We start from the raw sequence: 25,706 nt of genomic DNA, 5'->3' as shown, positions 1-25,706 counted from the left end.
TGGAAAAGAGAAGTAGAGCACATTTGCTTCAGGTATACCTCTGTAGTTCAAGTGCATTTCCATTTTTTCAAGTACTAGTAGTAGGTGTTGTAGTACACATTCATTCCTGTCAATGCTTCTCTTTCCTCATTTAATCTTCTGTACTTGGTCTTGAATGCCAAAATGAACTGAACTCACAGCTATTACTGTGAGTTGTTTTTTCTTACTCCACAGAAATGGGAAATGGTAGAAACATTCATGGCTCCTTTTCTATAAAGAAAATGGTGGTGACAAATGTTCTTTTGTTCTTGAGCTTGGAAGTTTCCTGGTTCCTATTAATTAATGTACCTTATTTCAGAACATCTTTGAAGAGAGGATGAGGCTTCCATGTTTCTATTATATGTTATTAATATAATGCTAACAATTAAAAGCTTTTTCAAACTTAGTCAAAATTTCTGCATGAATAAAGATGACCTGTTGAGGAAAACAAAATGTATGGTAACCTAATGGCAGGGTAGGTGAAGGAAGGAAATTTTTCCTTGCTTTTTATCCCCAAAGAGGAGTTTCTTCATGTTGTGCTTTCAGGATTCTTTGTGAATATGGACTGTACACTAACTGGAACAAATTTGAAGATAATGTTGGATCTTCTAGAAAGAAATCCACATTCTGGATTTTTGGCAATCTCTACCATGCTTCTAGGTATGAAACTATCCTTAGGTCATTATTAATTTCCCTGCGTAGGACCATGACCCTGAAATTGCCGTTATTCGTTAGCTGAAGCTGAAAATTCATTAAACACTTGAAAGAGATAAATGAGGTGCAAGTTCAGTATTTGCCATGTAGAATTTCACATCTTTAGTCACACTACTTAATTATGAAAGGTTCATTCAAAGATAAGGGCTGACAAGTGATATATAGACTGAAGACCTCACTGGTTAAACACAGTCATGGCCTGTCCCTGCTGCCTGCCTTCTCTGCACTGGTCAATCTTGGATAAGCTAGGGGTCCAGACCCTAAAAATTCCAGTGTTTTCCTCAGTAGCAGCACAGACATGATAGAGTTACTGAAACTCTTCAATTTATAGCAAAGTGCAGGACCGTAAGGATAAGCATTGCCTTTTATTTTAAGTGGATATGCATTAAAACTCCAAGGATCCACCTGCTCCAGCTGAGCATCTTGCTGGTCCCAGAAAAGTTGCAACTCTGCAGGCATTGATGCTCATGCCACTTGTGAACCTGTTCCTGAAGTATTGCTCTTTTCTGCCCATCTCTCTAATTGATGTAGTTTCTGTCAAGGCAAAGGCTGTGATCTCTCTGTGCATTAACTGCAGTTTTCATGCCTGCATGTCAAGTTAAACCAAAATGGAGGTAGTTCAGGACCTGGTTTGCAGATGGACAGTAGACATCCCTGGAGTGGGGATGACAAAGTCCATTAGTGAGGTGGAAGGCAAAGTGAAGTGCTATCAGCTACTATCTGCTATCAGCTAGTGAAGTAACTGCCCAACCCTCATGAGCCATTTTAGGGTTGTCAGAGCCATAAAATTAGGATAACCACTGTCTATTGCCACGAGGACAGTCTTGCACAAGGCTGGCTTTGCAACCAAAACATCAGACAATGCCAGGGGATGCAATTTGACAGATCTGTTGTACTTAGACATGACTAATTCCTTTAAAGGAGTTGTTCTGAAAGCCAGAGACTCAATACTCAATCTGCAAATCCATAGCTTCAAGCTAATGTCAGTAATTCACATAATTAGTCTTGCTGAATTAAATGGGAAGAATTGTGCATGCATGAGTAGCGGTAGAGGATGAGGTGCTTATTTTGTGTTATCAAATACATGCCGCTCATGACAATGAGCAAATGGCTTTCACAGCATTTGAATATTAAACACCTTCATCTGCATTTATTAACAACTGGGGAAAATATTTACCCTGTGAATTTGCTATCCCTGTTTATCTTCACATATTATTTCAGTGCTTTAACACAGGTAAAGCTGAACCCTTTTCTGCTGACTTTTCCAATGCATCTTTATGTTTCCACATACAAATTTTATCTCCTTGCTTTTTCTACAGCACAGCTTTTTCTACACGTGCAATACCTTAGCAATGACAAAAACAAAGAACAGTGTTAAACTAAAGAGAACTTCAAGTACATCTGTGCTGATCATGGGAGTGGAATCACAGGTCTCAGGGCATTTTGCTTCTGGTGAAATGGAGAGCAGTATATATTACTATTTTTTGAATACTGCAAGTTTTTTGAGGGAAAAAACCCTAAGCCACACAAATACCAGAGCTCCCTGAGGCTAGAGAGAACAGAGTTTCTCTGAGAGAGAGGGAACAGGCAGAGAGGAAGAGGAGTCACAGGAAGCTAGAATCCGGTTTGTCTCTGTATAGATGTTAACTGGATGGATGCAGAACATCTACCAGGCAGCCTGATTTTCCAACTCTTTCTGACTCATGTGAACACGGTGACTAAAATAACAGAACGACAGAAATCAGGATTTCCAGTTATGTCATGGTTGATATCTATCTCCAGCAGCGTCTTTTTGCCAGGCAAGGCCCTTACAGGATATCCCTCCCATGGGAGTGGCAAGTCAGTCATGCTGCAAATCCTTCCTCAGAGCACCTGCCTATTTCCCCAGCTTCTTGTATCCCTATCTTTCCTAATCTTAGAAGAATCAAACTGCCTTTGAATATTTTCTACTCTGTCAAGTTGAATTGAAAACAGCCCACAAGTTAAAAAATTACTGTGGCTAGACATAAGGGATAAACATGTAGTTATGGAGACAGCATGGTTGTAGGAGCCTTGCTTTGTTAGGGAAACAGAGGAAGGATTCACTGTAGTCAGACATGACAGGAGAAGAAAGAAAACCTGTCATTTCTATAATAATTGAAGAAAAAGATTAATACTCCATAGCTTTCTTTTAATGAGAAAAGCAAGTCATTCTGAACACAGTGAATAGAAAAAGCTGTAGAATCCAAGTAACCTATATATAACCTACATTACAAATGTTGAGTGTGAGATAAGTACTAAGATACAGTTGTCTACAAACTCAGCAGGTGAGTATATAGAGGTAATGAGAAAAAAACACTTATTTTATGACCTGAAATGGTTTCTTCAAACAGAACAGTGACAACTGGTATTCAGTGAAAATTCTGTCCACTATTTCATCACTGCTGTAGTTCATGTGATTGAACCTGGTCCCAGATAATTTTAATGCATAAACCTTTTCAGCTTGCATCACACTAATACTGTGCCTTGCTTTACATTTGATCTTCTGTTGTCTTAATTTAAACCAGAACAGCTGAGACAAAATACTCATCTAATTTACACCTACTGCTGGCTGCCAGCAAGAGTGAGCTGTGTTCAAGGCAATTTATGTTGGCTGATTAAGTACATAAACCACCCACCTGAGGCAGGAGCATTGCCACAACCTCTTCATGTAGAGTGTGAAATAAATTGTTAGTGTTTTGTACCATCCATAGGAGAACATGAGCTCAGTAGTAAAAATATAAACATAGAAAGTTATCCAAACCCCAAAAAGTTCAGCCAGGAAATAAGCAGTCTTTGTATGTGACTATTATGTTAAGTAAACAAACATCAATAATTACTATTCTGCCTCAAAGACTGTTGAAGAGCTATGAATTTCAAACAATATTACATCAAACCTGCATAGCCTACTTTCCACCAGCTGCTAAAAAGAGGAGCAATTCCTTCTATGAGAGATGAGTGGTATCAAGCTGAATATCTGTAAAGGTGATCAATGTAAGGCAACACAGCAAACAGCTGTTCCCTTTGAGCCTGAGCCCAAGCCACATCCCACTGCAGCACTAGGCAGGCTGAGAGCGGCAGCTGACTGCCTTAGAGATAGAACAGGTACTCATTGAGACTCGTAATGCAAATTTAACAACCACCTCCCAAGGGGGGCAAGCTTTCCCTATGCCAATGTCAATCCAGACAGGGATAGGGAGGGAAGAAGAGACAGACAGATGAATTTCAGCCCTCTAGGGTCAACTACTAAAAGCTTCTTTCTCTATGAAGCATTACAGGATAGTCAGTTTGGAGAGACACTTCCTATTCACCTCCTTATTCCTGGTCATAGCAGCCACTGCTAAGGTGATTTCATGCCAGTCACTGACTCTGTGGCAGAACTGAATAAGTATGTGAAATCCTATCTGAATAATTCAACTATGTCCTGCTTGTGATTGAAAGCTGCTGTGCAGCAGGGAGCTCACTCAAGGAAGGCTTATAAAACATCATTAAAACTGCTGTCAATCCTATTATCATAAATCCAAGGCTGGACTGTGCAAGGTGCAATGAGAAAGCAGTTATTGTGACTTATGTATCTTGTGTATCTTCAAAATGAAGGTAGGACTATCTAAGGGCAAGAAAACAACCACAGAAATAAAGTGACTAAAAAGAAAACCATAGATGATGGTGGTGGCTGCTTAGCACTGAAAAACAACTGATTTGGTAGTTATTTAGAAGAAATATTATAAAAAGATATTATTTGTAACTTCAAACTGGCTTTAGTTGAACACAGTGCTGAGAACTATAAAGTGCTACTTCCTCTTGGTGTCTCTGTTGAAATATTTATGGTACTACCCTTGCTGTGGAGTTCAGGCAGGAGGCTCACTGCCAAAAGATCTACCACAACCTTCCTGATGGCCTGGGACCTCTACAGCCCCACCTTAAACTGTGGGCAGGATGCAGTCCAAATTTTCCAATGGTACCTCATAAAGCAACTACATTATAGCAAAGCTACATGTGCTGACTTTTGGTTTTTAATTTAGAGAACTTGCAATAATGAGGAAGAGCCTATTTAAAACATTTAAATGGTGAACTTAAGAGGAACAAAAATTTAAAAACCCCCATGCTTTTACTCATAAATAATTTGAAACAACTACCTTTTGCTAAGTGTACAAACAATTCAATATTATACTTTGTGGATAACAGAAATAATTTTTCTACAAATAAGAAAATAACCTCCCTTTTCATTATTCAGGATTACACGGACTCATCCTTTCTCATCCTCTCTGCCCCAAGCTAAAATCTATTTTCATTCTCTTAATAATTGCCAGAGGATTACATCTAGCCCAAGTACAATTACAGGTACTGTTTATAGCAACCAAAGATTACTCTGTGGCTCACTAAAATGTCCAGGCTACCTTGATCTGTCAAGTCAACTGTATCAAGAACAGCATATGCAGCAGCAATTACAAATAAGCGAATTACAAAAAAGTCCCTTCTCTTGAAATTATAGTTTTTGTAATTCAGGCATGTTAGTCTGAAACCAGAAAAGGAAGCTGAAGGATTTTGAGAGAATTGCTCATCAGATGGATCCGTCTTTCCCACAGAGAAACTTTGAAGTTATGTTATTAATGGGAGCAGTGACAAGTGAAGACAGGATCCTGTTTGACAGTCTTCCTTTTCAGTTCTTAACTAACATGTAAAATTGCATGCTGGAAATGGAGGGGCAGTTACCAATGCGTGCTGAAAATTTACTCACACCCTCCTAAAATCAGTTTCTGAAAGAAGTATTAATGAGTTAATGAGATTAACGCAGAAGAAGACTGCATCACCTACATTGTAGCCAATTGATTAGAAGAAATGAGTCAGGAGAATCAGGAGCAGATAACTGTATCTGTCTCAAGACAGCCTAGGCAAGCCAAGTTTTCTCTAAATCTTTTTCAAATTGAACTAATGTGCCCTGAAATCTGCTAGCTTGAGACTGCTGTTAATATCCAGATGTCCAGAATGGGAACTCTCAGAGAAATATTTTGAAATTGTCAGTTCTGGTTCTGAACAGGGATTGAAAGTAGCTCATCTGTGTCAATAAATTGACTAGCAAAGATTGGATCTGTCCTTTGCATTTGACCCTGGTACAAGTGATATGTCTTCTGGTACAAGTTTTGCAGCATCAGGACTCAATCAATTGAGAGTTGATTTTACCAGCCCCTAAAATTGGACATCCTGAAACGTGTGTGTTTCAGGCTCACAGCACTGAAGAGGACAGAAGTGAATTCATTACCTTTCTAATACAAGATCACTTGATGTGCAACAGCCCTACCAATCATTATGTCCAATGCAAATAATGGATTGTGTTTCTGTCTCATTATCTTGTGACAGGATTGTTATTAACTTGTGACTAAACAACAGTTTTGTAGAAAGTCTCCTCAAGGACAGGCTATATACATGTGTGTGTATATATATATATATATATATATGCCTTATTCATGTTCATATTTTCCCACTGCCTAGGTTGTAAGTTAAATTGAATGGACCAATAAGAGATTGCTAAACTGTGGGCTTTAGAGATCTCCAAGCTTGCATTAATGCAAGTAAATATATACCACAGATTTTTTTTCAAACCCAGAAAAGTTGGCTGTTAAGATGGCATCACAATTCACAGTGAGAACATGAATTTCCAAAAAAGGTTGGAAAGTGTCATCGAATTACAAGGCGATAATGAGGCCTGAGGCTTTTCCAGCCTGTATGGTTGTCCTGCTAATTTGGTAAGACAGTGCCTCCAGAAATAATTAATGATAGCATTTGTACAGGTACTTAATCAACAGAAACATTGGAGAGTGATGAATCCATGCAAAGATTGCACAGGTAGAATAGAACAATCCCTACAACAGACAGATATAATAATATGCTAGCAGTGTCTCCTTCGAGAGTGAAACTCAGTTTTTCATTTTCATCTCTTACCTGGGCTCAATGTCACTGAAGAAGGCTTGAGTAATTTGAAGAAAATAAGAGTTGTGATTTTTTTCATTTGGGTTTATGTATTTATTTGAATTTTACAGCTTTTATACATTTTTTTTAATATAACATTTCTTAGAAACTACAAAATCATATTTAATCTTGAATGCCAAGCTGCAATTTTTACAGCAGATCCTGTTGTGTTGTCTTTGCTTTTAGGAGGAATGAGCACAGGTCCTACTGGGCACTCACCTTATTGACCAGCAGAAGAACAATTAAAATTTTCAGCCCACAAATATACATGCATGGATATACATGTCACTTGAACTCCAGCTGAAAGTTGAATGAAGAGAGGTACTTGTATTTTTACTTACTTATGCATAGATAACCATCTGAATTACCTGAATTACCTTCCATGTTCTAGTAGAGATGCCTTTTAGCACTAACCCTCAACCTTGTGGCCTTAGCACACTTACAGAGAAAATACTTTCTTCAAGCACATTCAAGGGAGATCAGGTCAGTCAAAAGGACATGAAATTAATTTAAATCTGCAAAATGGCTTATTGAAACAGACTTATTGAAACTACAGCTACTACCAGTGATTCTATAGGCTACAGCTTCTGGACAGAGTTTCATTTTGTCCCAAAAAGCTCCAGATTGTTTGAATTAAATTCACTGACTTTTTCTTCCTCTCCATAGTACTATCATAATGGTGAGAGAAAGAGATTCTTCCAGAAAGAGCCTCAGATTTTTAGAACTACATGGGATGACTCAAGAATTTCTTCTTGCGAGATGGCATCAATCCTGGAAGTCATTCAACACATCACTGAATAAAGCCTATGTCTCGATATTAACACCTTCTGTAAAGCCCAAAACACCTCTCAAATCAGCCAATAATCAGCCTAAATCAATTGATTACCATCATGCCTAGTGACAAGAGTTAGTAATGAACTGCATGTATTTTTCTGATTTAGTGGTTTGGACAAGTGTTTTAGTCAATTTTTGAGCTGGTATCCGCTAGAAACTTTGGCAGATAAACACATTTCACATTCAGAGGTTAATGTTGATATGTCTGGGAAAAGAACAGAGAAAAATGAAGGTGTAACTCCTTGGTAAGTGTAGAAACAGTTAAATAACATAGTTAAACCCCATATATGGGTCATATTTTGCAACAGAAATACTCCGTGAGCTTCTCCTCCAAAAGGGAGATCAAGTCTTTGTTTAGTGGAAACAAATCATCCTGAATACATTGGAAAGAAATTTTGCTTGGGAGAGTAAAAACTGAATTGAAAAATAAGTTTGCTTCCTTCCAGGAGCAGAGCATCCATGGGAGTGAGTGAGTTTGGCTGGGAAGAGTTCATGTCTGGCAGATGCAGCCTGGAGCTGGGGCACAAAGAAGTACAGAACAGGTGAGGAGGGGAAGTGTCTGCATGAGGCAGCTGAAAATAGTGAAGTGGAAGCACAAAGTGATCTTTTAGATTTAGTTTCAATAGAATTTGAATAGAATTTTAATTTCAAATTTCCTTGCATTTCCTTGCAAGGACTCTTACGAATATTTGTGCCAATGTTTCCGTTTTTGGATGCTGCAGATGAACTCTTTCATGCATTGGTTTGTGGGGCAAGTGATTGTGAGATAACAGCCAAGTATCCAGGCAGCTCATGCAAAAAGGTGCAGTGAGCAGGAGGGCAGCAAGGAGAAAAGATGAAATGTCCCATGTGCAGGTGGAGGGGAATGGGGGTCACATAAAACACTGTGATTCTGATCCTGTTGTCTGGGAGTTGGAAACTCATGTGGCCTCAAGATACAGAAAGTAGGAAAAATTAATGAACTAAAAGGATTGAAAAATATTTCTCTTTCAAAAAATAAAATGTCTGGATTTTGGACTACTACCTTTTTCATCCCCGTGCCTTTAAAACCTTCACACTTTAAAGATCTTGTACACAGAGCATTCTTTCCCAGGAAATAACTTATAAGTTTTGTATGTTGTTCCTCTAAAAGACATCTTTTCTTCTTCCTCTTGAGACTTGTTTTTTTTTTTGCTTAAGGCTATCATGGGGAAGACCAAGTGATTTAGTCACCCAGCAGAGTATTTATCATTACGCAAGCCATGATAACAGTGTGTCACTGTGCTGCTTCCTTTTTTAGGTAGAGTCACTGTAAGGAGGCAAGCCTGCTGAAAAGACACCACACAGGAGACTCCAGCTTTTATGCAAAAAGGGCTCAGGTCATGCTCTGGGATTACACACATGGCCATGGCTGTTACTGTAAAGATCTCCCTTCCTGGCAGGAGGAAGAAATCATAGAATCACAGGATATCCTGAGCTGGAAGGCATCCACAAGGATAATCAAGTCCAGCTTCTGGCCCTGCACAAAATAACTCCAAAAATGGGAAGTGGCATCATCCCAAGCTGTACTCGATGGTGGAACCATCATGTACATGGGGAAAGGGTGTGAGGTTTTGCTTATTTGCAGGCCTAACATGAAGCAGAAAAAGGCAACACAACAGTTTGGACAGAGAAGACTGGGGTAGGGTCAAATTGGGGGTTGTGTTTTTTAAACAAGGAGCAGGGTGTTTGTCACCTGGTGTATGTCACCACTGGCCTGGACAGGAGAGGATGGAGCCAGACGGTGCTGTGGAGAGGCAGTTCAGACACAGCTGGGAGTCCCCACAAAGTCAGAGGAAGTGGGGACCATCCATTCTTCATTTGACCTTGCAGAATTTGTGCAGAGTCCAAAGAAACCTGTCTTACCAAGGCTTGTAGGTGCCATTAAGGAGGAGACAGCTGTGACTGGGGCATCACTCCTTTTTTCTCCTGGCTTCCCTGCTGTCCCCCAGGGCTCCCAGCACAAGTCAGTCAACCCAAAGGGCTCCAAACACAAGTCAGGAAAACTCCCTGAAAGCATCTGAAGCACAGAATTTGGATTCTAGAGTTGAAGAAGTTGGCTGGAGTTGGGTGGAAGAGGGATCATACACAGCACATAAGTCTGTTTACAACAGGCTATTGCTCATTAGTAAAAGTTTTAAACAAATATTATGTTTAAAGGCCATTTTATAACTCTTGCTATTCTCCCCTTTGGAAATCTTTGACAACCCCCATTTCTTAGCTCTCAGGAAGCAACTCCACCTCAAAAATCTCACTTCTTGAAAGAATGGTTGCAGCAAAGAGCGAACTCCCTATTTCTTCTTACACCTCCCACACAGAAGTGTCAGGAAGGTACTGCCAAAACATTTTCTACGATGACTGGCAACTTGCTTGCATGCCAAGAGAAAGGAACTTGTGAGAACATGCAAAAGTGTAATCCTGCAATTCCCTGCCTTGAAAAAGTTTTCAAAAAATGGTAATTACTTTTAATTGAATTTGAAGATGAGAGCACTATAGTTTTTATTTTAATCTAAAGCAACTCACCCGTGTCTGTGTCTTCTAACTAAAACAGGAACAAGAGACAGAATGTAGCATGCACAGGTAAAATTTAATTAGCTAATCCCTGCTCATTATTCTGGACTGTCACTTGTAATCCCCATATCCTATTTAAGAAATTATAATTTCTTCTGTAGTTCAAGTTTATTATGTACAGTCCAATCATAATTTTGTCAAAAAACCTGTCTGAGGTGAAGAAAGAATCCTGCACAGTGCTATTTGTTCATCAATAGACTAGTCAGGCTTACTAGCCTTTTTTAAAGCACTTATAAAAGACACCATAGATCAGTATCAGCATTCTGCAAGAGCCATTTTAACTATTTCCTCCAGGTGATAAGCAGATTTCTCATAGACAAAAGAGCAGCTGACATTCCAACCTTCAGATTGTTTTTTTATAAAAGCAAAATATTTTCTGTTTCTGACCATAACTGTGGCCTTAAATTATGTGCAGAGATAGGAAAGGTCTGTGCTTCACAAGTGATGGCAAAGTCAGTGAGTCTTATGTCAACATCTTTTGTCCAAATCTAATTTGATAATGATGAAAAGGTGTCACTTAGTGATCTCTCTATTGGAAATTAATTTATGGTAAGACACTTAATGAACAGGTGCTTAAAATAGCAATACTTTTTTTATACCTGTGCCAGCTTCAGCTGCACTTTTTCTGTAGCTAAATAGAATATCACTGATATTAGTTTGGACAAATAAATCAGCCCGTACTGTTTTGAAGAGATCAAAGGAAAACAAAACCCCACCAATTTCAAAGGACCTCTTCATCCCACCCCTTATTGGTGCTGTTACAACGGAAACTTCTGACACATAATTCCCTCAATAAACCACATTTCCATCCCAGAGAAACAGCAATTGTTCTTCACACCTCCTCACACAAAGATGGTTTCAAGGGCCATCAGAAAAATATACAGAGAACTAACCTAAAACTATTAACTTTCCAGACTGTAATCATTGTATTCTGTTTCTTCTGAAAAGTCACTTCACTTTTGAACTCCCATCCAGCCCTTACATTCTTTTCCCAGCTCAGAGGATTTTTGCAGCAAGAGACACAAGTTCACCACAGTTTGGAGGGGGCATTTCCCTGAACCATAACATACCAGGGATATGACTTCGATAATATGTGTTTAGACAGACCTTTATAATACAGTTTCAGGTGAAGAAAGTAAAGCAATACTGTTCTTGATGCAGTTCTTGATGCAATACTATTCTTAAGCTTTGGAGAAGTTAAGGAGATGCTGAGACACAGCTGAATACCTGTAGAGCATGAGACAAAAGCAGAAAAGAGGCAACAGAGATCAATCAGCACTTGGCTTTGGTTTGCAGTCCCTCCAGCCTTGCCTGATTCCTCTGCAGTGGACACACTTGAAGCATATACAAAGAGAATTAACAATGAGTAACATTCTTCATCTGTGCAAACACCACTTCAAGAGTTAGAGAAAGCAGTGGAATTGAGAGAAGCTTGAAACTGAGGTATAATGAAGTTACTGGCGCTGTATTGATAACTTTAAAAATCAAAAAAAGGAGGAAAAAAAAGCTCATTGTAAGTCACTGGAACAAACATGGTTTTCACAACCCTGTTCTCATTTCTGCTCAAAGACATTCTTTTATTAAAATGACTAGTAATTAATTAAAGGAAGAGCTCCAGGATACTAGCTAGTGCTTGCTCTCTCTCAAATAATGGGGAAGAAAAAATACAGAGCATCCTTCTACACACAGCCAGCAGCACTCATCTTAACTAGCCCTTGTTTCTGGTCCCTTACATTGAAGTCTATTGGAGAGAAACCCCCCATAGAAGGCAGGCCTGATGGAAACCCAGGAAACTCACAGGATATAGCAGATGTTCAGGTATATGAACAATAGGCAAATTATTGGCTCTCACAGTGGTCACTCTCCTTATTTTTTGTCTTCTGCACAGGATTAATTTTTAAAATGGTTTATTTTCAAGTCTGACATATGTCTAACTGCAGCCAGCAAATTCCTATTCACGAGCTTACATGTGTTTAGTATTTCTGTGCTTCTTTACATATATCATCCTGTGTAGACAGAGAAAAAAGTATTCCAAGTAGATTGCCTCTCTGAAGGGCTGCTTTAAGATATTTCATTTTATTGTACAGATCTATATACTGTTAACCATCATAGTAGCAGACTGCCATGACTAGAAATTTCTCCCTATTTTTTCCTAGCTTGCCAATTAACTGGGACCACACTACAGAGGGAAAAATGTCATTGCTGTTTGCTCATTCATGACCTAAGTAAACATCAGGAGGAAATCAGTCCCACCCAAACCCCACTGTCAAGTGTGTTTGCACAGGTGTCACCAATTAGGGCAGAATTTGTCCTGTAGAAAATGTCCAACCCTACATGCTGCAGAAAACTGACAAGTTGGTTTGGGATCTCACAGTGATGTTTGTAGAGCTGTCTGCACATAGCCTTAAGGTCTGGGGAATGAGGCATTTCTTTCCTTTGTGAACTGAACATTTCTGGTGTGTGTACTCTGTCTAACTGGGATGGAGTTGATTTCCTTCATAGCAGTGCATACAGTGCTGACATTTGAATTTGTGACAATATCTCTATTTCAAGTTCTCATTTCACCCTTAGCCCCTACTCCAACCCCTTTTCCAGAAGCTGCACATCATGGAGCTGTATCACCTGCCCATCCTGCCTTAGTGAGGGCTTCTCTTCTTCCCAGTATTTCAGAGGAGGTGGATGAGCACATCAACTCATTTGTGGCACCCTTTGTAAACAGTGAGGAAGAATGTGTGGCCATATAGAATGTTGTGCTGTGCTAACAGACTGGCGTGAATCCTGTTCTCAGAAGCCAATCCCTCTGTCGAGAGAAAAGGCAAAACAAAGGAACTCGGCAAACGTGCATCAAGGATTCTCTGGATGACAAAAACTCAAAATAAGTGACACTACTTCACATATGCTGTGTGCAATCACAAGGACAGTTACCTCACCATGAGGAGAGGAACCCACTGTCTGTAACTGCTTCAGTTGAAGAGGGATTTCAGCTGTGGAGAGTGTTCCTTGGGGTTTTGCAGAGAGACTGGAACCTCGCAACCATGAGCAGCCATGAGCACCTCAGATGCCATAAGTGATGACTTTAAATAGCATTTTCGGTGTTTTTCTTGTTTCTAGTGCTTATCAAAGAACAAAAAGGTGACCATGAAGACCTACAGGGTCACTTGATTTACAGAGAAGAGGAAGCCAAAGGATGTATAAATCTAGGAGAAAAAGTTTTTAAAGACAAGATGAGACTGTAAAATAAAAGGGTCATATGAAAGATGCCAATACTTAACATTTCAGTGAAGGAGCTGTGGCTTTAAGAGTTGGAGGGCAGCATGGAGAGTATTGCTAATATTTAAAAACTAGCTCATAAAATGAAAATTATGATGATGATAATAATAAAAAAACATATTGAAAGAAGAGACTTTTCAAGTAAAGGCAGTCTAACCAGCAACTGTCCAATCTGTTTGAGTCGTATATCATGGTACGCCATCTAATGTCACTTACATAAATGCTTATATTTGTTACCTCTTTATTTTTAACAGCTGTGCCATTTCCACATTGAACTGCAACTTACAAATAAGACCACAGACTGCAGCCGGAAAAAGCTGTAGAAAAGCTTTTAAAAACAGATATTTGAGCAGAACACTTATCATATTAACTATTTCTGGTAAATTCTAAATTATCTTAATTTTTAATATTTTATGAATAATTGCACTAGAATTAGAAAGTAAAGGTATCTTCAGTTGCATAAATCCAATTTTCCACTATTCCACTGCTGGCTATGCAATTTCTAACTTTTGCTTCAGATAAAGCACTTCCCTTTAGTCAGCAGACAAAAATGAAATCTTACAAGTTTCCATATAAAACCCAAAATCTGTTTTAATTTTAAAATTAGGAGAACAATATCTTGCATTTTTTTTCAACTGTGTGAATAGTATCTAAGACTCAGAGTTCAAGAGAAAAAACCTGAACAGATGCATCTAAGAATTCAACCTAGTATTCTCTCAATTTTGTATCAGCATCATAAAAGGTTTTCATTCCTCACAGTGCACAACTGCAGAACATTAAGGTCATAAACTTGATTTTCACAAAGTACTTGTGTTTTCATGCCCTGAAGCCACAAGTGGCCATCATTACTTTCAATTTTACACTTATCAGCAGGAGTCATCCCCAATGCACTTTTCAGGACACTCCTGCCACATTTTGGCATGAATACCACAACCCAATTTTATCAGCTTCCAAATTTGGAAGCCTTCTCATCTTCATTCTGTGTGGCTCATTTCCTGTGGCTATCCTTTTTTAAAATCAGCCTAACAAAGCTTTACCAAGGCCAGGCAAATGGCATAAAAATGCAATTTAAGGAACAATACTGCCTTGACCTGCAAAGAAGAGGGAGTGCAATGGATCTTAATGGCCCTTTTCTATGTAAGATTCTGAGAGCTGTGGAGGTATAATACAAACACTGAACTGTCCTGAATTAAATGAAGTCAAGATAACTCAAGGACAAAAATTTGTTTGCAGCCAATATAGATATTTGAATTCCTCTCAGCAGTACTTTAAAAATCTCATTATGAATGGAAATGGGTATTTCTTGTGGTGCTACAGCAAACCTTGAATTTCTTCATTGTTTCATGATGTGTGTTCTGAATACAGACGGGCTCTCCCAGAGATAAAACTCAGAACAGTGTAGCATAAATGATATCCATAAATAATTATTTCCTTAGCTTATCCACTAAAAATATCACTCCTGCTTGAAATACATAAATCTGGATAGAACTCCAAACCAGGAACATTACACGTAAAGCTTTAGTGAGTTCTGCAGCATTACAAGAAAGCTGCCGCTACTTCAAATTCAGTGTTAGAGCTTGGTACTTAATTTTTTTGAGGAGGAGGGTAAACTAGAATATATCTTCTTCTTTCATCCCTTATCATGGCTACAAATATCCCACTTAGAGGCAAAGTTATGCTTTGAAATAAATTGCTGGGCTTCAGGTTATGAATCTTAAAAAAAAAAAAAGAAAACCCACAGAAGTACCTGTAAATAATTGAAGGTACAGTTTTGCATTACAAAATGACCTTGTGTCACATTTTATAAACAGCAGAATTATCTTAAAACAAAAAAGGTGACTATTATTCTGTCTACCATGCATGCATTCAGAACTTGGTATTATGGATGTGCTCCAGGAGGAATGTCTTCTATTTTCTTTGGCTGTATTACTTAAGGGAGGGCTGTTAGCCAGCTGAGCAAAACAGCTGTGACTTGGGAGCCCAGTGGAAGAGAATGGGCCCCGTAGAAGATTGGCTTTTGCATATCAGCTTAAACTAAGCTCCTAAAAGGGACAGAATATTCTGTGACAATCACTGGAAATTGAGTGACATTATTAATACAAATGTTCTGCCAAGATAATGGACAGACCTGCTTATCTGTCCGTAGTAATTAAAAAGCTCTAATAAAATAATATTGAAATAAATTTCAATGCTTTTTATGATGGAATTCCTCACAGGAAAGTCTTTTATACAGCTTCAACTTTAAGTTGCTACTAATTTTTGAAAGTTAATGCGATGATAACTTTCAATAATATGGCTAGTGCACATTTCTATGCTGCATTAATTGTACATTTACAGCTCCAAAGAAGACATGCACAAAGAGGAAAAATACAGGACATATCATCTGCAGTTGTAGACAAATGAAAACAGTGGCTATCAGCCCCGCAGCATTTTCATTAAATATAACTATTCTTATCCAGCATTTGTATGCATTAAATAATCATCATGCTTCCCTAGCTCTCCTCCTTCCCTGGAGAGGTCCATGGATCTAACTGGCACTCTTGTAGGACTTACCACTTCTACAGAATACTAAACAGAGAACTAAATAATTTCTTTCCCCTGGCATCCTAATTAGGACAGTATGAAGTTCTATGCTCTTAAGTCCTAAAGTCAGTGAAGAAACTGAACAAAGTCTGCTACATTCACATCAACAATTACTTACTCTTTTTTGTCCCCACATAACTTTTTCACTCCATGTCAGTTAGTGCAAAATCCTGCCATAACCAAATTTGTGCAAAGATCTCCATAATCAGAGTGGAATATTTTTTGTTGCTAACACATAGCTGTTTAGATACCCATTCTTCTTTTTCTAGGACACTCCTGTTGCAAGAAAGCCTTGAATCTTTAATTTTCATGGCTGTTTCATGAGTGGAGCCATGGCAGGGAACAGAAAAGGCATTAGGATACTTAGGGAGGGGGAAGAAAATATAATCTCAATGCCAGCAAGAACAAACTGCTGATACAACTGATTTTAAATCTTCTTCCTAGGTGGGAGACTAACAGAAAACAGCTGAGATTTTCACTTTGAAGAATGCTATTGAACTGGAAAGAATATTATGACACTAGAAAAATAATGCAGATTGTACTTTGCTGATATGGAAATATGCAATAATAGCAATTAAATTAATGTGTGTCCCTACTGAAACAGCTGATTTTTTTCCTTGCTTGCAAAATATTATCTATCCAAAGATACCAGTTACAGAGAAAAAGGGACATTTTAAAGAAGATGATACTTGACCAGGGACCATTTACAGGATAGTCTGATGCCCCAGTTCCTACTGTGAATCTATGCACACAGAGTTTGCCATCATCAGGTTTTATTTAGAAATTAATGCCAAAACAATTCTCTTCTCTGTGAATCAAATCTGTTCTTTGAATTAAGCTGAGAAAAAAATGAATACTAAATGAAGAACTCAAATGTTTCTATGAAATTTATTTATGACCTTCTAGGGAGCTCCCCTCACAGAAGACACCAGAATAGTTCAAAATGTTGAGAGCAAAACTATGAAATTTTATCCATGTATATGAATTGTATCCATGTATTTTTGACACAGTCCTTTAATATCCCAGTTTTGGAACTGTGACACCAGAAAAACTCCTCAATTCCTAAACAGGTTTTTCAAATCAAAATAACGTTGGATTGATATGTAAGCTGTGGTATGGTTAGAGATCAGGAAAGGGCAGCTAAAGTTTGCTAACAAACAAGAATTTTTACATCCTCAAATGTTTGTAAGCTGGGGAGAGTTTTTAATTCATATGAGCCTAAGGCTGCACAGCTTTTCAGTTTGATAGGGGAACTAGGAGGAATAAGGATTATCATGTACACACAGCACAAAATAGTCTGCATGCAGGTACCTGGGCCAATCACTAGCAATACATAGCATACAGTGTAAGGCCCCTCTCCACCACACTTCAATTCTGCTGATTTTCCAGGCTACATCTGATATTTTGTCTGTCTCTCTTTCAAGTGAAAATTCCATTATGGGCTGATAATTATCAATAGCACTACTGCTGGAGTATTTCACACACACACACAAAAAGGGAGGTTTTAAAAACAACTCAAATCAGCAATTTATAACAATTTAAAAATTGAGATGTTTCTGACCTGTCCTAATTGTGACAAACTGAAAATACAAGAAATATTATCTGGGAAACAGAAGATGGGAAGATTCATCTGCATATGCAAATAGTAGATTATGGTTTGGGGTATTTTGCTTTTATAGACCTCAGATGGACCATCTGGGTCAAAAAATCCAGAAGTTCCCAGGCATGCCTGTGAAAGCACTATCCATCTAATAAGGTTCAGTACATAGATTGGAGGCCCATTCACAACAGCAAACAGAAAGCTCTTTGTCCCATCATCAAACCCTTCACAGTTAAATGGGAAAGAACTCAGAAATCAGATAAAATACTAGACCTCCCGCTTCAACACTGGGTAGAAGATACAACTCAGTTCTTAACTGAGGTCACTTTTATTGTGGCTGCATTTTTTTGCCTGGTTAAGCAGTTGTGTAGTGCTTCATTTCCAGCTGGATTTGAGCCACGACAATTGTGCAGAGAGGTCTACAGTGCATTATAAGAGAAATAGATTCTTAAGTTTCTACTGCCATTCACCTTCCATAATTCAAATTGCTGCCTGAAGTGCACCTTTTCAAAATCTAATTGGGGTAAGGATTTAATCGTAACCTACCATACCAAATTTATGTTGCTTCTCCCAACAATCCATCTCCATGCAGTCTCACTGTAGTTCCTCCTCAAGGTAATTAAGTACTATATATACATAAGACGAGAATCTACAGTGAAAAAATTGCTTATTTTGTATGGTTTTTCGTATTTCAGAGTAGCCTTGCACTCTTTAAACACTGTAAGGAAGAACATTGTCAGTAGGTAAAATGGACCCCATTTACCATGGGGTCCATTTTACCTGCTGACAGTGTTCTTCCTTACATCCTCTGCATTAGAAGACTAATCACAATAGTTGCAATGTATGCACTGCCTTGTATTTTGTCCTTTTTTTTGGCAGATGACAGTGAACAAGAGCTGAGACATCTTCAAAAGCTCCTTCTATTAAGGAAAATGAAAAATCTCATTTTTTTTCACACAGAGTGTATTTTTGATAAATAAGAAACAAATGTAACATAAATTGAATATGGATAAGCTGGAAACATTCCCTGATATGATCAAACCCACTATATTTAAAAGGCAGTGATGAGGGCATTATCAGATTTGATTTTGAGATGGCGGATCAACTTCCATCTGCGTACCTCAGGAAGTTCATTAGCTGTACCACAGGGTTATGCACACAAGTCCCTGTTCTTATACTTGAAAGGGCATGGAAATACTTACATTAATGTGTATGTACTGAGACTTGAACATATCTGAACAGTTCTGGATGCATGGTTCTTACCCTCTTTGAAAGCCATCATGGTGCACTTCCTAGTTGCTGCCTGACTTCAGCGCCCTGGTTTGCGCTTGGTTTTTCATGTGGATTCCTACTCATGCACTTTGGGAGCCTTGGAGGGTAAGATTTGAACAGAATCATCCAGCAGTGGCTTCAAGGGCAAGCAGAACCTCTAGGCACCAATGGAACAAGGTTTACTCCTAGTCCAATAAAGGACTGACAAATGGCACACAAGGATTAAAAAGGCAAAACCAAGACGAAAATAAAAGTGAGTCTAGCAGAAATACATGGATTATTTTCAGACTATTAAAGTTTATAAAATAAAGTATTTGTGTCCTGAGTGCTCTGCATTTGGAACCCAGGAGAAATATACTTAAAAATAAGGGACAATGACACCAAGCAAAATTGCTCCTTTGGGCTCACATTGTACAAAATAGTCCTACTGCTCCAATTGCATTTGAAAGATTCAGGACTTCCCTTTCCTCCAGAATCTCTGGGACAGGCATTTTGGTTAAGGAAACACCATGTCATCATTGCCGATTTTAGCTGAAATGCATTTTGCTTGCAAGCCCCATCAGAAAGTGAAAGGAGGTAGGTTCTCAGAGAATAGGTTTGTTATGGAAAACTAAAATAAAGGAATTTTGTAAGGACAGGAAAGATGAAGACAATTCATGAAGAGTACTCCAAGCATAGCTGCACATGACTTACCTTCTTGAGATTAATGAATTTTGTCGTACATGCCAATAATTACTTCCATTCACATGGAACAGGTCCAGCTGCTTTCAGCATCCACAAATGAGAAGCAGAAGGAAGCAGAAAACAACCATATTTTTCTATGTCCAACAGTTAAAATCAATGGATAGCAAATAAATTATGCTAAGCACAATTAAACACAGAATTAACAGTAACATAACACAGCAAGACAGCCGAGATGAATGAGAAATGGCTTTTATTGCATCATATTGAGAAACTGAATGATACGTTGCCAAGATATGTGTTTACAGAAATATGAACCTGAGGTCAAATATCTGGTTGGCTTCTATTGGAACATGTATTCATCTACGCCTTGCTTGTGGATGTTTCTAATCCCTTCTCCTACTTTTATGTGTGAGGAAAACTCCTACTCTTGTGGTAGCTACTATTTTAGCATTACAAGGGGCAGGAATGCTGTTCAAATCCATGCTCATGGAGGTGACATTTGGTTATTAGTGAGTGGATTAGACATGCCCCACACCAGATGAGAGATGGCACAGCAGCTGCCATCTCTCATTTAAAGCAGTCGGCTTTAAATCTCTGAGATCTTCAGAACGCTGCTGACAGCAAAACAAGGCAAACTCAGCTAGGCTGTGCCTGCACAGTACTTCATGGACAGATGGAAGCCTGGTCCACATGGGCTCCGGTACAAATAACTGTGTTCCAAAAACCATGTCCCGATTACAGCAGATGATGGGCTGGGCTGATATATCCAAGGCTTGAATCCTCAATGAGTCTTGAAAGCTAGGGCTTATGATGGCAGCAATACAGGCGCTCAGCTTTGGTTAGCTTTGGTGCAAGTACAGCAAACACACACGAGACTAAGAGGTAACATTTAGACTTTCTCAGTTACATCTACGTTAGGGTTCTAAAGTCCAGGTACATGAATTTGTTCATCTGTTGCTATAACAACTCTCGGTTTTCTATTCAGCAACAGCCTTGGCCCTGACTTAAGTCCTGTTATTTCCTTTATTGCATTCTATGCTGTCTTTCAAAGATATTTCCAATGACCATGGTAAAACAGCAAACTAAAACAGCAAAATCACCTTTCATTAGACAATTATAGCTCAGCCATGAAAGAGAACCATAGCTGTCGCTATAGGACACCAAATAACACAAGCGCACACCGCTCTTCTCAAGGTGAAGAAAAAAAGGGAAGTTTATTTTCTGACTCCAACATTTATAGTTTTCCAAAAGTGACAGTGGATTGGAGGGTGAGAGTGCCATCTCTCCAATGATACTGAACAAACCAACAGTCCATCAACTTTCTCCTCTTCCATAAAGGAATGCAACACAATGAGTTATTTACAGAAAGTGTGTGAGAAAGTTCACTACAAGAATGTCAACAATCAGAAGGCTTGGAAAATCTTAAAAAATCAGGGCGACACATAGCATACCCCATCACCCTTGGAAAAAATTGGCCCAGGTTTACGTTGTGGAGATAATTGCCCAAAAATACTACAGAGCTGGGTTACTGCTGTAGTGTGCCTCCAATTCTAGGAGTTGAGGAGTGCTCCTGGGAGCTACAACAAGTAGACATTGAGTTCATGCACTTAACATGCCAGAAAGATATGGATAATCTCTAAAATCAATGTGTTTAAAAGCTAGGGGTGTGATAATTCTGCTTTGTCTTCTTAAGTTGCAGCCATTCCTGCTCAATGCAAGAAAAAAACAACCAGCTTTCAGCACAAAGTCCTCAGATATTATCCTCTGAGTTAGGAGGAGATGGGGAATCTGGAACCATTTACAGCCATACCAGGATCACTGCTGGCAGTCTGTGGGATGTTCCTTTGAGACATGCAGAGGAACCTCCTTCCAGCTTTCCTGCTTCACTGAATCTCCATCAAGGGGCTGCTGTTCCCACAGCAGATAGAAGGACTCTTCAGGCTCTGTCTTCCAGCAGCATTTTACCTCCCGTGTCAGAGACACAGAAGTGGGCTCTTTCTATCAAAACAAAGCTATGCCACAGGCTTTCCATCATCTTTGAATGATGGGCCAAGTACAACAATTGATTTATAACTCCTGATATGAAAAGACAGGCAGAAAATTCCCATAGTAGACAAGTGAATAAAACAGCAGCTTTGAAGGAGAGGAGACAGGCAGGGCCACAATGAAATTGTTTCCCTAAGAATGCGCGTATAACACTTGCCTATAGATTTCACTGGAAAATCTGGTTCAAAATAAGGAAGCCTAAATCTATTTGGTTTCTCCCTGATCTCTTTTTTCCTAAAGAGTACCTGACAGGTGGAGACTAAGCCAAGAGAACAGAGTCCCTGCATTAATTGTTAATGGAGACAAATGCCAGGTGCAGATGTCAACTGCAATTTTTCATTCCTTGCTGATAGCACAAGATTCCACAAAGTAATGCTAAAATGTTAGGGTAGAAAATTCACTCATGGCTCCCCTAGTCATTTTGTGACTTTTTAAATAGCTTTTTGTTTCCAAAATGCAATTTCACTCTGGTACTTCCCTTATGCCATGTAGCTTTGTCACAGTTGATCTTCATTAAAACTGAAGACACTATAATAGAAGGCACAATTTTAGAGTAAAGGTAATTGTTCTGTAGTCTGATCCATTGCGGATGCCAGCATGCAAAGTAATGTTATGCACTAACACATGCTGTGTAGTGTTAGATATTGACACAAACAGAAGTGGATTTCCCAGTTTGTTTTGATTTAGGAATCACAGTGAACACATCTCTTAGGAGCATTTATCTACAAATGAAGAGTCACAGACAGAAGCAAGACTTCAATGCACAGACAGGAGAACCTGGAAATCTTTCAGAGTTTAGCATGAAGATGAGACTTATTTCATTTTGTTGACCTTTTCAAGAGTATGACTCGCTGGAATGATCCTTTTGTTTTTGTTTCTGTGAATGAATATGATTTCACTTTTGTGGAGTGAATGGGGATCTAAAATCACCGGCATTTTTGCCTCAACCATCAAATGGGGTGTTACACTTAGAGCCTCTGCAACTGCAAAATATGAATTGTTTGCTGCTATGCTCCAATTTTGTATGTTGACCAATCTCCAAATTAAGGGAAGACAGAGCAATTCAAGTGCACCAAAGTTCTCTCAATAGCTGTCTTTTGGCACTATAACTCTTCCTGCCCCAAAACCTCAGCTATGGCTTCCCTCAGCTGTAAGACTGTCCGTCTGAAACCTGTGGTAATCACATATCCTCTAAACAGAGAGAGACATAGCTCTCTCCCAGGATTTTCCTGAGAAGCTGTGAAAAAGCTCAGCGAAAAGAATGAGAAACAATTCTTATCTTCACTTGCTGCACCTGTTGTTGTGCACATGTGGAATGTGTTATGAAGATTTGTTTACCAAAGAGTGATTTCTTAATTGGACACCGGTGATGGTGTTTTGGATTCATTGACCAATTGGATCCACACGTGTGTTTTGACTGTCTGGCAAGGGCAATGGGTTTTTCTTAATAGTATAGTATAGTGTAGTAACAATAAAGCAATTGGTCAGCCTTCTGCAATCATTGAGTCAATGCTCGTTATTCCCTGGCGGGGACCGCTGCTACAATAGAAACATGCTGAGTATCATTCTAAAGTAGCTGATTTACAGAGTATCTGTTCTAAATCAACAACCAGTAATGGAAGGCATGTGCTCATTTAATGGGTATTATGTGCCTGGAGTATATCTGTCCATTTAGTATTTGATAAAATGATGGAGGCATTTCACAGTGAAATGTGCTTGCTGTGAGGCTGTGCAAGCTGGGGAGCCAGGGGAAGATATTTTGCCCTTAATAAGTTTAATAGAGGCAGTTATGTTCAGAAGATAGCACCTGATCTGTCAGAAGTTGCTTTAGTCTTTCTAAAGGGGATAAATGTTCAGTAATCATGTCCTGAAAAAAGGGCTGGATTCTTTCTTTATTGCATTAGTGTAGATTTAATGGGGAAGGAAAGGAGAGGCAGATCTGAATAGACATGGAAACCAACATTTGACTGTATGTAGAGACTCCAAGGAAATCAGTTCAAAGTCTAATGAAATTGACTTGGAAGGTCATCCATCTAGTGATACTCATGAGCACATAGGAAAATAATGCCTTCTTGAGAATTTGAACCAAAGATCTCCCAATGTGAACAGGTTGGCTAATAGAGAAGAGGATGTTTTCTTTTTGGTTAACAGATTAACAGAACTGTTTCCTTTTTTACTACATATGCATCTTTTGTCAGTATTTGAAATTTCTGAACATTGTAAAAAAACTCATCCATCTGGACTTGATCTGGTTTAAGGACAGTTTCTGGGGTTGTGTTTAACAGCAAGAGACTCCTTATAGTATTGTGATGATCCTTTAAATGGGAATATCTGAACACTAGCAAGAAAACCCTTTCTTGAGAGCCTCCAAGGGAGACCTAGCTGTGCCTGCCATAACCTTCTATATGCTGTTCTTTGCACAGATATTACCATATTCTTTTTGAGGGCAGAAAGAAGGACAAATAATGAGAATTCTGGTAGAGATCGATCTAGCAAAGGTTATTATTAACAGATCATGTGCAGTGACGAGGGAGAAGGAATGTCAGGGACATGTTGATTCTTCATCCAGTTTGCTTTTAGTAATATAACTGGGCCTGTAACCTAACATGTTAACTCTTTCAGTCCTGCTTACTCTTGAAAACTTCAGTCAGGCAAGGAATACTATAACTATGCATGCTATAGGCAACATTAAGATACAAAGTTTGGCAGAATACTTATCACAGCTGTGTACTGTGGGGGGAGGGGACAAAGATTATGAAGTGGGACACCCTGGGACAAAACAATAAATCATAAGTAAAATACACCTTTTGTTCCAGAAAATTCCCTGCTCCCCACCTTTCCATTGGATCTCTCCCTAAAGACCACCCCCTTCCCGGTTTTCTATTGGTGTACTCCAGTCACCCCACAAAAAGCCCACCTCTGTAACCCCTTCCTAGTGGTCAAAGGGCACCTCCGAGCCCGCCTAGTCCTTCCCCCTTTATAAACCCTATTCTCGCCCGGCTTCGGGGCTCGGCACCCTGGCTCCGCTACCCTTCAACAAGACCTGTACCCCTCTTTCCCTCCCTGCCTGCACCCTCGGACTTCCGAACTAAAAGCCTGTTGGAATTATACTGGAGTCACCGAGGCCTCTGTCCGGCTGTGCCGTCTTAAACATCCGGGACTGCGCGTGCGCATGACCACGGCTGGATCCCCCCGTGGCCACACGCGCCCAGGAGGGGGCCCGCGGGCACCCGCCCAGATTCGGGGCTCCCGGCAGCTAGCCGGCCCCGAAAAGCCGCTGTGTACCAATCAGAAATGGCTCATGTCAAGAACGCACACAGTAAAAAAGCAAGCTAAAAACCACGTGTTTTAGAAAATCATCTCAGCTTCTGAGAAGCAATTACTCCCACCTACGTATCTGGTTATAAAGTCTAGTTACTTAGAATGATCTGGTTATAAAATTTCTGCATGACAAAAAGGAAGGGAAAGAGAGATAATCTTGGATCACAACTTCATAGAGTGAAAAAGAACTAAGATGTTCAAAACCATTGTCTTGATATTGTAAAAACACATATTTATAAAACTAATTAAGCAATGAGGAAGCCAGGATTTTATACTAGTATTTTGCCTTTGACTAACACTGTTGTACTTTATCTCAAATTGCAGTTGTCTATGTCAAAAGATTAATTTAACTCTAGCATTGATGTAATAGATTGAGCTGACCAAATCAAACTCACCCTCAAAATACATAGTTATTTGTGCATGTTTGGTGAGCAAGGATAGTTTAGTAACCAGTCTGAATAATCCTTCCTGCAAACAGCTCATTGTCTCCAAAGTATTGCAGATTTGAAATTTTCTGCTTTGTTCATCAGAATTCAGAATGGTTACCAAGTATCACCCAAGAATTACAGATACAGTCCATAAATGACAGGTCAATTAAGAAGGCAACATGAATTCCCAAAAATGCTGGAGAACAAGGGTTGCACAGAATACATTACAAAGAAATTGCATAAGTGACTTGATTTTTGAATTAGAAATCAGAACAGAGGATAAGTAGGAAAGTGCAAAAAAATCAAGATAGAGCTATAATGCCCTCAGTGAGTACTCATGTCCTACTGGAGCTGAAAACCTG

The 25,706-nt window shown here is 39.1% G+C and overlaps 1 protein-coding gene across 1 annotated transcript in view; it reads left to right on the top strand.

Moving 5' to 3' along the window:
* C2H3orf85 (chromosome 2 C3orf85 homolog) overlaps positions 1 to 24,947 on the top strand; it is a 35,097-nt gene extending 10,150 nt beyond the window's left edge. Inside the window, exon 5 of the mRNA XM_036396258.1 lies at positions 24,712 to 24,947. Within this exon, the coding sequence (XP_036252151.1) occupies positions 24,712 to 24,947 (236 nt within the window). The remainder of the gene's footprint in view (positions 1 to 24,711) is intronic.
* Positions 24,948 to 25,706: the final 759 nt, after the last annotated feature.

The sequence above is a fragment of the Molothrus ater genome, chromosome 2 (assembly GCF_012460135.2).
Source record: "Molothrus ater isolate BHLD 08-10-18 breed brown headed cowbird chromosome 2, BPBGC_Mater_1.1, whole genome shotgun sequence".
Taxonomy (NCBI): Eukaryota; Metazoa; Chordata; class Aves; order Passeriformes; family Icteridae; genus Molothrus; species Molothrus ater.
Note: the sequence above shows the minus strand (reverse complement) of the source record. Positions and strands in the feature narration are given on the sequence as shown.